This window comes from Callorhinchus milii, unplaced genomic scaffold, assembly GCF_018977255.1.
Source record: "Callorhinchus milii isolate IMCB2004 unplaced genomic scaffold, IMCB_Cmil_1.0 Scaffold4, whole genome shotgun sequence".
NCBI classification, from domain to species: domain Eukaryota; kingdom Metazoa; phylum Chordata; class Chondrichthyes; order Chimaeriformes; family Callorhinchidae; genus Callorhinchus; species Callorhinchus milii.
In genome coordinates this window covers 29,153,928-29,170,637 of record NW_024704745.1, presented here as the reverse complement: position 1 = coordinate 29,170,637, position 16,710 = coordinate 29,153,928, and the positions used below count along the sequence as shown (strand labels likewise).

General features: G+C 36.7%; 1 protein-coding gene across 1 annotated transcript in view; it reads left to right on the top strand.

The window, feature by feature from the left end:
• LOC103178646 (protein diaphanous homolog 3-like) overlaps positions 1-16,710 on the top strand; it is a 154,132-nt gene that overhangs the window by 113,131 nt on the left and 24,291 nt on the right. The window contains exons 10-12 of the mRNA XM_042334098.1: positions 14,357-14,467; positions 15,501-15,619; positions 16,577-16,693. Coding sequence (XP_042190032.1) covers positions 14,357-14,467; positions 15,501-15,619; positions 16,577-16,693 — 347 coding nt within the window. The remainder of the gene's footprint in view (positions 1-14,356; positions 14,468-15,500; positions 15,620-16,576; positions 16,694-16,710) is intronic.

Here is a 16,710-nt window from a genome sequence, read left to right as displayed (position 1 = left end):
TCTCAATTGAGTCAAGTAGTTCAAGTAAGTTGATCTCCTCAACTTTCTGAGTTCTCTATTTCAGCATATCGTGTATTGTTACTCACATATTTCTCAAATATTACTGAAGCAAATTGTTTCTAACTTACTACTTTTAATTGTTTTAGAAATTTACAGTAGTAATAATAATATTTGAAACCTCCTGGAGTTATTTTCAAACAAAATTGTGATCTTCTACAAAAATAAAATATATCTAATATGAAGCATAGAAATCGGATGGACAGCATTAAAAATGTAAATAAACCAGAATTTGAAACCAAAGGAAATGTGCTTCAAAGTGAATTTAGGTCCAAATGCATTTTCATAAAAGCATTCAATAATGAATAGTAATTAACTCAATTAATCAATTAATATAATTCAGTTTATTACTGCAAATTGAATCATGCCAATAGGCTGTCATTTTTTGTTGCAAGATTTTATTTTGTTAAATGATACTGACAATTGTAGAAATGTGAATGATCCAGCTTTCCATTGTAATGTGCAGCTTCATTGTAGGTCCAAGAAATAGACTGAAATGATCAAACTCCTGTTGGTATTCTTCTGAAGGACCTATGGTCTGAAAACATTCTCCTAGCTCATTTACACTCCAATTTCAACATTTTTTGAAGTTCTGAAAAATTCTATCAAAAATCCTTTTTGCCAGACAAGTTCCAAATAATATAAATATTGAGTTTTTGGTTTCCTTTCTGTATTAGCATTTGTTCCATTGTGTTGTTGCAGTTCTAAATCTGCTTTCTTCAGTAATTTGGGTTTCAATAAGTAGTTTCAACTTGTCCCACTCCTCTCAGATTAGCAGATAGTGCCTTAATAAAAATCTAATCAAATCGGAAAGACATTGGAAAAGCAACTAGATTGATAGCTGGAATTAGGCACCTAAAGTAAGAGGGGCTCCATAAGATCACAATAAAAAACAGGCTCAAGGGAGCTCTTGTAAAAGATCCTAAACATCATGGATAAATCTGTTAAGAAATATTTAATGGATGTATATATAATATATTGTTAAATGGATTAAAGCATGCTTCTTCCAATTTCTAGGGCATTTATTTCAATGATATGAAAATTGTAAACAATCTTACATATAATTTTTCTTTCAGATTTAATGTTCATTTAATGAACCAATTAATTAACTTGTAAAAAATATGACTTGCCAATTACTTTTGTCATATTTCAGAACCTGCACCTTTAAGACTCTATCTGACAATCTGCTTGGCTCAGTGTTAGTGTGCCCAGGATAGTTTAGTAGTTTTAGTAGTAGAGTTTATGTCCAGATTGAAATAAAAATATATTCAACCTAATTAAATTCACCCTTGTGGAAATGTACACTAACTCGGAGAGCAAGAGCAATGTATTTCTTTATAATGGTTTTCCCCAACGGTTTTCACACTATATCATAGCTTGCCCGTCTCCTACCTCGCCTCACACCCAACACTGTTGAAATCCTTATCCATAAATTTGTCACCTCCCACCTCGATTTTTCCAATGCCCTCCTTGCTGGTCTCCCCAGCTCCTTGTTCATAAAATCCAATTAATGCAAAACTCTCACACCCGTATCCTCACCCTTTCCAAACTACACCCTCATCTCTTGCCAAGCTCCATTGATTCCCTATTGCAGAACACTTCGAATTCAAGATCCTCACAGTCGCATACAACTAACTTTATGAAGTAGCAATTCCCTACTTCTCTGACCTGCTTACACCTCACTCCCCTTCGCTGGCTCTGGCCTCCTGCAAAATGTTTGTCCCCTACGCTCCGTCATTTCCGGCTGTGCTTCCACACACTATACCCTGAAACTCAGGAACTCTCTGCCTCAATCCCTCAGCCTTACCTCCCCGCCCCCTTTCCCATCTTCAGATTGCATCTGAAGGCCTTCCTCTTTGACCGTACCTATAGTCACCTCTCCATTCTCCCAGACTTGGCGCCGAGCTACGTCATTGTTTAGTGCTCCAAGACACTATGCTAAGTGCAAGTTATTATATATTCTTTGTTCAGCCGGGTTTCTGACATATGTGGAAATCCATCACAATGCGAGTGTTCAAACTAGATGTAAAGTTTGGATTGGATGCACTTAAGCATTGTAATGGGCTCCTCGTGTTTCAGATATCCGGCTGACCAAAAAAGCCCCCAAAACTATGAACTACGCATACTGTGTTTATAATTGCAGGATGAAGCCTGGATGAAGTTTACTGTGCTAGAACAGGGATGGCCAACTTGCGAGCCACATACTGATGGCATCTAATTCTCCAGGCAATTGTTTGTACACATGCCTCCAATGGCAAGAGCAGAACCTGCCATGGAATCATTGTTGTGGTCTAAGCTAGTGGCCAGTGACATGGATGCAGCCTTGTCTTGCTTGCAGCCCTGCCGTGACTGCCACTGCCAATAAAGATACTGACTGAAAAGTTGTTAATTGCAGTATGTCTATAAGATTAGTTAGCTTGTTAATGAACGGATGTTCAGGGTTTGGTTAATTAGGAGTAATGAAGAAAGATGTTCATGTTCACCCGCATACAGTAACCTTTGCAATTAGATTACATTTAAATGAAATTAGAAACCATGTCGAAGAAACTTTCGTCACAGGACTGAAAAACAATTCAATGTTCAAAGGTGCAATGAATGAATAAACCAGCTGTTATGAATCTAATAAAGCTAATTTATCTGACAGAGGTTGAAGTTTGTGTCCCACGCTACCAAGCTGTAATTTACTACCGTCATTTGATTCTAGTCGATGAGAGTTAGCAAAACACCTCATGTTATTAAAGAATTTTATCCTTTTAGGGAGCGGTGATAATCACCTGACAAAATTTGCCTTTTCATATCCAAAGACATAGTCGACACACTCCCAAATAAAGTTAGCTGATTGAAATGAACAGCAATATTGTCAACAAAAGAGGGGGTATAAATAATGGTGACAAATATTAACTGACGTGTACAAATGGCACTGTGTTTTCTTTGCAGCTGCAGCAAAGGAACAAGTGAAAATATGGCTAGTAATGATATTCTGGTACATTTGCTATTTCATCTCCTCTCGGCCACCAAGACTTTAATCCACACATTCATCATGTCAGGCTTTACTTTGCCAATGCTCTGCTTGCAATCTATCCAATTCTTCCCTACACAAGCTGCAGATGATACAGAAAACTGCACCTTGCGTCCTTTCCCACACAAGGATCATCAATTTTCTTGTTCCTTGCATTGGAAATAAATTTCTAAAATTAGTTTGTATAATGCCTTTAGAATGAGTATCTTTAAAAAGTTGTGATTCACAGATATAATGGTGTTCATTGAGTAAGAACAAGTGCAGATTGAGGATATTGACTAAAGGTAAGGTGCTTTTAAGAAAATTTTAAAGGCAACGAAAGGAAAAAGAACACAAGCAATTGGACAATTTTGGAATGGAATTCAACAAGACTGAGGCTTGGTTATCTATTACTGGAAGGAATGGGGAATGACCAGAGCAGAAGAGTGGAGGTGTATGAGCTGAAACTTATTGCTGGACTTGATTTCAAAAACAATATAGAGTTCTTGATGCTCATTGAATTTGCACACGGGGTAGCATTTTGTAAAGTTTAACAGGGCAGAGCTTGATGCCAAGCTGGAGAGAGGGGAGGTTACTATAGGCATGGTCAAAGTGGAAGGTCTTCAGGTGTGATCTGATGACAGGGAAAGTGGAGGGATTGAGACAGAGTTACAGAGTTTCAGGGAGGTAGCTGACAGTATAGCGGAGGGAACAAGGGATGTGCAGAGTGCTAGAGTCAGCTGATCAAAGAAGGCGGGTAGGGGAGTTAGTATAAGCAGTTTGGAGAGGTAGGTGGTGCTAATAAACTGGTAGTTTGTGGAAAGAAGCATTCAAGATTGTTTGTGATTATTTTGTGACACACCCATGGTGAATGTAGATAAAATGCGAGCGGTTGATTCCATGGTTGCCTGTCAAGAATTGGATTTGTTTCCTGCTTCTTTTTGGATGGTTTAAAGAAGAAGCAATGTTCCGGTTTTGACAATAGGTTGAATAAGAGGTAAATGATTTCATTTGAACAAAGTCGCTTTAAATTAGAGAGGACAAGTTCAGAATTACTGGTGATATTTACTGGTGATATTTCTGGGAGCCGTAGGATAAACAGATGCCCTTATGAAATGTAAGGAAGATTTTCATTATGTTTTGTTAGGAAGGTTAAGGATTTTCTGTGCTCCACTGAGAAAGTTCAACCTTGTTGAATTATAGGCTGAACCTCCTCTGCAACAAATACTAGCCAGTGAATTGATATTTTATTCAACAGAATAAAATGTTTCATCATGCCTGACTATACAGAGTTTATGAATTTAAGCTATAATTGTGTAACTATTGTCCTTGTCAGTGACGCAAGAAATTTTCTGTTGAATTTTGTTTCAATTGATGATCTCCTTATGGAAGGTGGAATGGATAGTTTTTGAAAATTAGTTTTATTGAAATGGTTGTAGCTACCTTACACACCAAACTTAACTGAATAAATTTCCATGGGAAAAACAGAACATTTAAATTACTGTTCTGTTTACATGCAGCAATTGGTTAGCAATTCATATATACCTCAACAGTTCTGCATGAATTCTGATTCAGAATTAGTGCTGAGCAGCAGCACAAAGCCAACTTGTCGATGATACTTTTGTTGTGCTATTCCTTGGTAATAAGTTGCATAAACACGTAACCAAAACATAGAACTTGAGAACAAATGTATACGCAATAACAGGGTGTCTTCTAGGCAGAAAGGTTTTGGGTGGCTATTAATCACTCAATATGTATCTGTTATCAACAAAACAAATCACATTAGGAATTAATGATGAGAAAGGAACATAGGAGTAGACCATTCAACCCTTCAAGCCTGTTCCACCATTTAATTAGATCATGGCTGATCTGACCTCAACTAATCCTTTCAATTCCAATTTCCTGCTTTCTCCCCATATCCTTTAATACATTGACCTACCAAAAATCTATCAATCTCACTCTTGAAGGTATGGCTGGATCCTGCATCTACGGCCTTTTGGGGGAGAGAGTTCCAGATTTCTACCACCCTTTTAGTGAAAAAATGCTTCCTGATTTCACTCTTAAATGGCCTGGTTCTAATTTTAAGACTATGCCCCTTGTTTTGGATTCCCCCCTCCCAGAGGAAATAGCTTCTCTGTATCTACCCTATTGAATCCCTTTATCATCTTAAATACCTCAATCAAATCACCTCTCAACCTTCTAAACTCAAGGGAGTACAATCCAAGTACGCAGTCTTTCCTATTAATTTAATGAGGAAATTGCATAGGAATGTTCCACAAACATTCGTGGATTGAGTGACCACTTTTTTTTTAAGGGATTATTACTCCCAGAAAGTGATCCACTAATCAATCGCCTAACAACTGAGTTCCTAATTACTGTTAGGTAAACAGGCATGTGGAGTAAGGAAACTTGCCTAAGGTTTTGCCCTGCCCAAGAATCAAACCTGGGTCCTCTTTCTTGTGAGGTGAGTGCTCTAACCAACACGCAACAGGATTCAAGCTAATATGAACCCTGCCTCAACCACCACACCTAAGAGGGCATTCCACATTCTACCAACTCTGTGTAAGGCCTGGTAACTTTCTGTTGATCCTGCACTGCACCCCCTCCAGGGCCAATATATTTTTCTTGAGGTGTGGTGCCCAAGACTGAACAGGGTTCTCCAATTCAAGAGTGTTAGCAAGGCAGCAAAGGAGGATTGTTTTATTAGAATGTGGAATGACTTCTCGGGTGGTTGAGGCAGGATTCATATAAAACAACACGCCTGTTTAACTTGTTTGGCGTGATGGGCCAAATCGGCTGCTTTTTGTGCTATACATAGTAATATCTATGATTCTACATCTTAAAGGCATGTATTTATAAATCAATTGAAGTGATTCTAATTCTGTACAGATTATTGAGGATCTTGAATTCAATCCTCTGAGGGATGGGGAGCCAGTGGAGTCGAGTGAGGGTGGGAGTGATGGGGTCACGGAGCCTGGTACGTGAGAGTACACGAGCTGCAGAGTTTTGAATGATCTGCAGCTTGTGAAGGGAAGAGTTGGGAAGGCTGATGAGGAGGGGGTTTCCATAATCAATAATCCATTTTAGCGGATTTCACTGAAAAAAACATAATGTTTTTGAGAGGAATCAGATGAGCAATCAAGAATAATAATAATAATAATCCTTGCATTTGATATAGCGCTTTTCACATCTTCTAGACGTCCCAAAGCGCTTCACAGAATATACTGTAAAGTGAATTGACCGTATATTTATGGGTGAACGCGGCAGCCAATTGCGCACAGCAGTGTCCCACAAACAGTCGTAGATTTAAAATGACCAATTTATTATTGTTTTGCTTTGGAGGGATTATTATTAGGCTCTGTGTGGAGTAAGGAAACTTGCCCAAGGTTTCGCCCTCTGCCTGGAATTGAACCCAGGTCTCTCGCTTGCAAAGCGAGTGCTCTAACCACTGAGCTACAGGACTCCAATATTCTAGAACATTAGTTTCCAAATAAGAGAAGGGGAGACTATTAGATTGTGGACACAGAAGTAGAGGAACAATGAGTATTGAGAACAGGTTGAGAGTGACATGAGAATGAGACTGGCTGCAAATCCATTTAAGTTTTATATTTCAAGCTGTATCCATTTCTAAAAGTGACACCCATCAAAATACATATTTCTTTAAATCAAAGTGAGTGATATTTCACTTGGTTAGAATATTCTGTGGTTTAGCTTGATTATGTTTCAAGATTGTGGAATATTATTCGAGAACTTTCCCTTTGAAAGCTAAATTGATTGAGTAAAGTCTATGGTGGGTAAATGATCATACTTCATGTAAACACTGTTGACTTTAAAGGGACTAAACACTGCTGGCTTTAAAGTTTTTTTTGAGCAAGGTTCCAGTATCATATCTTGGAATGTCTTATAAAATATCTGTGCAGCAAAAATATATATTTGATCTCTGCTCAGAATGTTGAGCCAATCATTAAAATCTGAATTGGTCCGTTAAATTTAACTGGATTATGAGCAAAAAGAATCAATGAAACAGCTGCTCACAGAGTCTGATACAAGAGAGAACAAAGTCTACAGAGTGATCTTCAAACTAGTGTGGTAGCAGCTTGGGACTCTGGCAAACAGGGCATTGGAGTATCTGGATCTGGACGTGATGAAAGCAGCTTGGGGAGAGGTAGTAGCAGAGGCAGACGATGTTGCGGAAGTGGGGTAAAGCTGACCGAAAGAGACTCTGAATGTTTGACTTGAAAGGCGGTTAGAGTTGAACAAGATACTGAAGTTCCACTTTCGGTCCATGAGGCGGAGTGAACATCCAGGCAGATGTAGTTAGCTCCTGTGGTGAGGAAGTATTGCAAACTTGAAAGCCTTTTTTTTTGACATTCAACTGAAGAAAGTTGAGTTCATCTAGGACTTGATGTTTACTGGCAATTATCATTATTTATTATTAATACTAGCAATTAGTTAGAACAACTTAAGTCCTGGAATTAACAGAGAGAGAGAGTTTGGTGTTATCCACATAAATTTGGAAGTTGTACTCTTGTTTTTGGAAGATGGTGGAAAGAAAGTGATCCTGAGGAACACCACATGTAACTGTGCGTGGCTGAAGGAGAAGCCATGAAAGAGGGAAAGTGAAGATACTGGTATAAGTCAGAGTGACAAACTAGAGAGGACAGAACTTTGGAGGTGAGTAGGGAGAATATACAGTAGTGAAGGATAATGTGGTATTGAACATTGCAGAGAGATCAAATAAATCAACGAGAACAAGGAAAGAGCCATGATCGTCGTTAGACAACATGTTGGTGATTAAACCATGTAGTCTCGATGCTGTGGGGGATTGAAACCTGATTGCAGAGGCACAAAGAATGAGTGGTGGGATAGTGGGAGAGTAGAAGGCGATTACTCAATCCAACAGCTTGAGGAGGAAGGCCTGGATGTCAGTTGCCCTTGGTGATTTCTTGCTATTGAATTGGAAGGTGCTGAGCGAATAAGAAAATGGGAGCCTTAATCAACCTGCAGTGCGGTACTCAGTGCACATTCTTGTGTGTTGATAACATAATTCATAGGAAAGATTATACTTTACAAATGTGTGGAATAAAAGAATCGATCAACGCAGGTTAATCTAGACATTCTTTTGACTGGAATATGTAAACCAAAAAGTCATTTTGTTAATACAAAACCTTGTTCCTGGTTCTTGAAATCATGCACTCATCTGTCCAGCAGAGAAGAATACAAATCTTACTGTAAAAATGTGTAACGATTAAGTTTTGTCATTTAAAAAAAAACAATTAAGGAGATGGGCAGATGAGTCAAATAATCCTTTGATCTGGATTTTCTTAAATCTAGTTTATATACAATTAAATCCTCTTTATTCTTTATGATTAATCAAATACAGTAATGTTCTTTTGCATTTTCTTTATCGCAAGTCACATAGCTATTAGAAAATATCACCATATTTGTGATCAATACCTGATTTTTTAAACAGTTGAGACTGCTTCATCTTAAATTGCCTATTCTTATAATGTGCATAATGTGATATTGGTGGCTGGTCCCATTCAAGCTTGGTATGTTTTATACACATTTGCCTATCATTATAGGCGTATCATGTTATAATTTGTCTAATTTTTGTCTAAAATTTGCAGCCCTGATTAATAAAAGATCAAATAATGAAGGGATGTAGTGCAGCGGAGCATCGCTCCGGCATCTAAAATCTGGAACAAAGCAATAGGTGGATCGTCCAACAAGAGCACGGGATGGCCTAATGGGAGCTTGTTGGGAGTAGGTTGTTGAAGCCAGATAGCCCAATGAGTTACAATACAGTATTGTATTGTGGCACTGCAATACTGAATATACTGTATCATTCAATCTCTATGGTAAAACAGTCAAAATTAACTGATTTCATTAAACAAAACAGAGGTTAATTGAAATAATTTGCATATAAATGAACTTCCTGTTCTTTGCCAAGGAGCAAATGTTTCAAGGAGCCACATAATTTTAGAGCTCTTCAAGATAAATATTGAGACCATGATGTGCAAATTTTAGAAATTTGAATTGAAAACATAGAATGCTGAGAATGCATAGCAAACTTGTATCAGTATTTAAAAAGAAAGTTGCTTTAATATTTCAGGCAGCTGAAGACTAGTAAGTTAACTGCAAAAGGCACGAGTTACTTCCATAATACGTATCCACAATATGGATGGCTGGTGTACTGCAATAATTGAATTAATTCAGCATGACCCAATAATCAAAAATATGACACCTATAAATGCCATACTGAAAACATTATAAAACACATGTAATGAAATCTATTATTATTTTCGCACTTACCATAAAAATCATGATTGATTATCTCTTAGACCGCTGATAGATCTCCAAAAGCTACACTTAAAAATTGTATTAAAATAATAAAGCTTTTCAGCTATTACTGTATTATTAGCCCTGAGATAGATCACAAATTTCTCCACCCTTTAAAACGATTTTATATTTTACCTCTTTTTACTGACTCATTTTTAATTATTTTAACCTGCATCCCATTTTTTTTGTCATCTCATCCTGCCACTTTGGATGGTGGGAGGAAATATTCCAAAAACTTTTCATTGGCTGTCAAACAACCTGGTTTTCAACTGTTAAAAACTGAAACATGCTATTGACCATCAAAGGTGTGACCAGTTCAATCTCTGATGGGATTTACAAAGCAAGAAAGTGGGGCCTGCAAAAACAGCCATATAAAATCATTAGATCTTGCTTAGTGAACCTAATTTTAGTATTCCAATGTTGTCCTTTCGCTGATACTTTGTTGTGAATCACACTAAGCATTCCTGTTATAACACAAATTTGGTTATAATGCGGTTACAGGTGAACCCCATTCACTGTGCAGTGAATTAGGTTTAACTCTAAAATGTCTGAATTCCACGCCATTAGACCACTACCAACATCATTTATGGTTTCTTGTGCATGCTTAAAACATGTTTGGTGGCAACCTGATTACTCTCAAGTTGGACATTTTAGCTTTTGCCACAGAAAGAGCAGATTTATGGGTCATCACGTTGCTGCTGATGGTATTTCCTGCAATGCACATAAGCTGCAAACAGTTGCTGCAACTTTACGACTTGGGAAAACAGCCATTTTGTTTATTATGGAAATTGTGCATGCACCCACAATAAAGACTGGCTGTCACACCTCGCTATTTTTATTTGTTACTGTGTTATACTAACACTCCACTGTATATGGTAATAATAAAAATAATCACTTGCATTTGATATAGCACGTTATCAGGTCTTCAAGAACGTCTCAAAGTATTTCACAGTATATACCGTGAATTGACTGTATATTTTGTGGGCAAACTTCTATATTTTTTAATTTCAAATGAAGTGATGAATCAGAATTTTGTATCAATATCAATCAGACAGATAACTTTTTGTTTTTTGAGATTTGATGTGCTAAATTAGATGTTTTTGCTTTGAATTTCGGCAACTTATGAAGGAATAGCTTGCCATTGAATATCCTGTCTGAACATCCTTCTTATGCAAAGAAGCTAAGCAATATATGCAGCTAGACAGTTTTTTAAAAAGCAGTGATATTAGATTCCAATAAATGGGAAAATGAATAGCTTTTTTAAAAAAAATTATAAATATTTTTTAACAAGTCTATAATTTTGATTTTATCAATGAAATGAGACTAATTTCTATGGGTTCAATTCAGGATGCACATTTCAACCATGTTAAAATGTTAGCTGAAGCCAATTTTAACCAGTCAAATATAAATCAGCCAAAACAGAGGAGTCGATCAGCAGTGTATACTTTTGCACATCACACATCAATCATCCATTTTGTTATTATCAGTTGCTCTTTTCAGGTTGGTGCTTGAAATTGCTTGAATAATCTTTGCTATTTACTTTTCCAACTGCCCACTGAAGAAATAGCTGCATACAAATCTAGTGGATCTTGGCCATTCCTTGCTATTATGTGATTTTTTAATATGTAACCTCAACTTTTTTTCAATTTCTAAATTATTTAAAAAATAATAGCAATATCCATTGAAATTTTTAATTATTTTGATTTTTAGTGTTGTCTTCATTCTTTGAATCAGTGCACTCTGCATTTTACCGCAAGTTTCACCCACCCAGCAGTTTCTCTTTCAGAAAATTTAAATGCCAAGCTAATAACATACTATATTGATAATCTACTGTTGTCCATAAATATATTTGCAGCTAGATTTGAGTGTTGAATAGAATGAGTGAATTTTCGATGAAAGAGTACATCAGCTCCCTTGAAAAATGTGGCTTAAACTGCAAACACTTCTACTTTGCTGCCTGTTTGATAAACCCCTCTCCCCCAGGATTCCAGAATTGAATTAAAGTATAAATGTGACCAAATATAACCATGTCTCACATCTTTTCCCAGGGGAAACTTTTCTGAAAGGTGGCTGTGTGTTGGACTCTTGGGCTGTTGACTTTGAATTATTGTAATGTGTGATTAAAAATTGCCACTCAATCATATGAAATGTTTTCAATGAATTCATGTTAATATAACACATGCGAGTTAATCTTACCAGGAACTCCTCTATTTAATTTCTTTATTTCATCAAATAGTTCAATCAACAATAAAAATACCATCTTAAATCTTTGTCATTTAGGGTATATTTTCATCACCATTATTGGGTGAATTAATATGGCAGGAAGAATAAAGAAGCTGTCGATAGTCTAGATGGTTGGAACCTAAGAAAAGTAGAACAGCAAAGCGATCTGGGGATTGAGGTCCACAAATTTCTAAAAGTTGCTACATAGGTCCTGTAGCTCAGTGGTTAGAGCACTTGCCTCGCAAGCGAGAGACCTGGGTTTGATTCCCAGCAGGGCGAAATGTTGGGCAAGTTTTCTTACTCCACACGCCTCTGTTTACCTAGCAGTAAGTAGGAACCCGGTTGTTAGTCAATTGGCAGATCACTTTTGCAGGTGTAATAATTCCTTCAAAAAAATAATTTTAATAAATCGGTCACTTCGATCCACGACTGTTTGTGGGACACTGTTGTGCGCAATGGGCTGCCACATTTTGTCCACAAAATATACAGTCATGTGGATGCATTCAAGAGGAAGCCAGATCTTCACGTGAGGGAGTATGGGATAGAGTAAGAAATGGGTGAAGATTTGTGTAGTATGAACACCAACAAGGGTGCTTCTGCTGTGTGGCCTGTTTCCTAACTGTACATTCTTTGTAGACATCTTTTTATGATATTTATCTGATTGAAATTGCCTGTATTTCTTTTTTTAAACACTTTGGATATGAGTGAGCTGGCATTTTGTCCATCACTTTTTGTCTTAAGAATGTGATAATGGGCGTTGTTTGGGGATATATATATTCGTACCATCTCTGCAAACGTGTACCATTATTTTGAATTTGGTTAAGGCAGAGGTTATAATTATCTTAAGATTCCATAGCTTTATTAAATGTCTTGCAATCTCAGTTCAATAAAGGATTTCAATTTCTTAGCTCTGGTTTCTGAATCTAGAAAGATCCAACCATTAGGAAAAATGAAGTTGGGTATCATTAACTTTACTTTTAGATATGTGCAATGTTTTACACAATCTTCTCCTTCACAACTTCTCCATTGCTGAGACTTCAAAGTTTCTAAAATATCTTTCTGAATTATTTAGCAGACAGTTAATAAAATAATAAAGCAGATGTCTACTTCCAGCAAGTTTTGTTAAAAATTTCATTCAAATACCACAATAAAACATTCCATGCTTTTTGATTTACAAAGTAAAAGGAAGTTGGCATGCTTTAATTCAAACACTTTAAAGAAGTTTAGAACTGACACCTTCCTACAGAAGTGTCATTTTCTGCCTTAAACATACTAAAAGGCAAGTTTCATATTATCACTCTAAAATCAGAGTGTTGTCTTGTTTTCTGCTTAACGTGCAACTTTTAAAATCATAAAATATTGTTGTGAAAGTAATAGTGTGTGAAAAAAATCACATTTCTAACACTATTTGAAGCATTGTTTTGAAAGTCAGATGTTACAGATGTTGTTCCAGCGCCTTGGGACGTCCTCCCGACGTGAAAGGCGCTCAATAAATGGAATCTTGTTGTTGTTGTTGTTTGTCTTGCATAATGCAATACCATTTACAAGTATAACACCTTCCTCGATAACTCTGGTCCTGAGAAATCATTTCAGTTTATCACTCGTATATTTCAATACAAGTGTTATAAACGGTTTACATTGTTGAATGCAACATCGTTGAGTGTATATATCATACAGTAAGCAACTTCATTTTTTTTTAGGCAAGTAAAAGACACAACCAGGTGAGTGTGCACGGTAGCTTTATCTGTACATACATTATGCTGCGTATGGTCACTGTTCTGTAGTGCAGTGATTTGGGCTTTGGTTAATTGTTTTTTTCAGTTAAAATTGATGCTGAAGAGGTACAAATAGGAGTAGCACAGACAACCTATCTTTATAACTAATGTTTAAGGAGTGTAAAAACAAACATTTATCTTAGAGTTTAAGAGTATAAATGAGAGATGAATTACATTTGTACTTGAATAGTTAAAAAGGTACAAGTTGGTATATTTGTGTGGTAATAAGTAACCTAAAAATGTGTCATTTTTCTAGACAGTTCCACATTAAGTGTGTATAAGCACGCGGGATGCATTCAGTACCAAGTAAATTACCTATAGTTTTTGAAATCTATTTTCTTATCTTGGTGCCTCAACTTATAAATAGTTAAAACATGCATATTTACATTTCGTATGGTAATATGTAACCTCAAGAATTCAAGATCCTCATGCTCACCTACAAGACCATTCACGGCCTTGTTCCCTCCTACCTCTCCGACCTACTATCCCCCTACTTATCTGCCCGTACCTTCCGTTCCTCTGGCTCCAGTCTGCTCCACATCCCTCGCCATAACCGCCCTACCATCGGTGGCCGGGCCTTCAGCCTCTCAGCCCCCAGGCTCTGGAACTCTTTCCCCCAGTGCCTTCGCCTTGCCTCCTCCCTTTCCTCCTTCAAGGCCGGTCTCAAAACCTTTCTCTTTGACCGTGCCTTCAGCTCCCCTCTCGACTCTCTACCCCTCCTCGCTCCCTCCCTTCCCTCCCCTCACCCTGACCATTTCCTCCCTGCTCGGGTCCTGACCCAATTGTCCAGCGCCTTGGGACATCCTCCCGACTTGAAAGGCGCTCTATAAATGAAATCTTGTTGTAACCTAAAAATGTGTGTTCAGTTGTGTTAACAGTTTTAAATTATGCGTGTACAAGCACTCAGGATGCACTAAGTAAATTACCTACAGTGTTCAAAATCTATTTTCTTCTTATCTAGGTGGCATGCATGCAGCTTATTAATGCACTTGTGACATCCCCTGATGATTTAGACTTCAGGCTGCACTTAAGAAATGAATTTGTGCGCTGTGGGCTGAGAGAGATACTGCCGGTAAGAGTAACATAAGCTATTATCTGTTTATTATGTAACAGTCTGAGATTACATTGATAAGTCTGTTGACAGTATGCTTATAATTGGCTGTTTCCATGAAGCACATTGATATTATCAATTCATTACATAAAATATAATTACAAAAATAGTTGAGAACTGTTAAACATCTGTCAATTTTTAAAATCATGGAAAAGTAATTAAAATTATATAATATAATCCTTGCATTTTATATAGCATTTGATATAATTAAAATTATGACACTAAGTGACCAGATAACATTTATCGAAGGAAGTTGAATGGCATCAGATGGAAATAGAAATAAATTTGGAGTCGTGTTTTCTAAATTCCAGTCAACAAAGCATACTCCCTTTCCTGTATGTGCACCTTTGTATATATAATATTAGATTCAAATTTGTACATTATCACAACTTTATTGGATACAATTACTTAGTGTGATTCTAGGAAAATAAAGTATTTAATACAAATTATTAATTTAATATATGTATATTAATTACGTTTCTTCAGTTATTGATAACGAGCTGAAAGTTTAAAAACTTATGTGACGTATATCGGTATTGGAGGGGAATTAGGAGCATTGGAGAATTTACAGCATTCGCCTATTGATGAGATTAGTTACTAATTAGTACATCAGTTCATATTTTAAAAAAAAGGATTTTAGATTTTGATCAGTCTCTTGCCACCAATAAACAGTTTTGGTTCTGTCCAACTACTCTTTTGCTGAAATCTGAAACCTGTTGTGTTTTAACGTGAGCAATGAAATCACTTCAGGCTCCAATAAAGAGAAAGGACATCTTATTAATGCTGTAACACAGCTAGGACCAAATTATCTACCTTCAATGAAAATCAGTTTCCCTTTAATGCTAGTTACATGAAAGAAAGGTTCAATATGTGCAATTATGCTTCTTATTCTCCTGTACTGGAACTTTTTAAAATGTTCTGAACAGATGTTCAATATATACTATGTGAAACAGGCTAACTTCCTATGTATTTCTGCTGATTTGTTTTGTTAAAGGAATTGAGAACGATTAAAAACGACGCGCTGGATATTCAGCTGAAAGTATTTGATGAGCACAAAGAAGAAGACATGATTGAATTTTCACATCGTTTGGAAGATATTAGATGTGAATTAGAATATCCTTTTTACTAAACAAAATTGACATGACCATTTAGGAACCTTGCAGATGATAGAAAACGAACAAAAGAGGAGACGACAACAAAATTACATTTGTATAGTGCCTTTCACTTTGGGAGGATGTCCCAACGTTTTTAGAGACTGGTTTAGAGTTCGAAGGGCAATTTCAGGATATGGTCCAAAACAGGTTGAAGTGAAATGAAAGCCATAGGAATAACAGGCACTAATCCCAGCTGTTTGCTCAGACAAAAGCTTAGAATTCAAAATCTGTTTGCAGGTTGCAGCTGATGATAATAATAATCATTGCATTTGATATGGCACCTTATCACGTCTTAAGAGATGTCTCAAAGTGCTTCACAGAATATACTGTAAAGTGAATTGACTGCATACTTTATGGGCAAAAAGCAGCAGCCAGTTGCTCACAGCAATGTCCCACAAATAGTCATGGATTGACTAAATTATTCTTATTTTGAAGGAATTTATTACCCCGTAAAAGTGATCTGCCAATTGTCTACCAACTGGGTTCCAACTTACTGCTAGGTAAACAGAGGCGTGTGGAGCAAGGAAACTTGCCTAATGTTTCGCTCTGCCGGGAATTGAACCCAGGTCTTCTCATTTACGAAGTGAGTGCTCTAACCACGGAGTGACAGGACTCCAACAGGGTGGTACAGGATGGTAACAAGTAGTCAATTTGATCATGTTATTTACGTTTTAGAATCATTGGTGGGTGCATCATTTGGATCATGAAACCAACCAACTCATCTCATGGAGCTATGATAACACCAATGCTTCTCTCAATCATAATCTTTATTTTCAAAATCAGAATACTTTTTTTAATAATTGTAAAATAGTTAATTGTATTTAGTAAAAATAAACGTATTTGGGGCTTGAAGAAATTTTAAATGTTCATTGGTACGTTGCTCAATTGAATATGATATCCTTAACTTTGATTCTACTGAAATAAGTGATGTGTATAATATACTGTCTTACTCTGTGAAGGACACGGGAGCTGAAACTTATTTTCTATCCATTCTTCAACATTTGCTATTGATCAGAAACGACTATTTTGTGAGGTAAGTTTATCATGTTT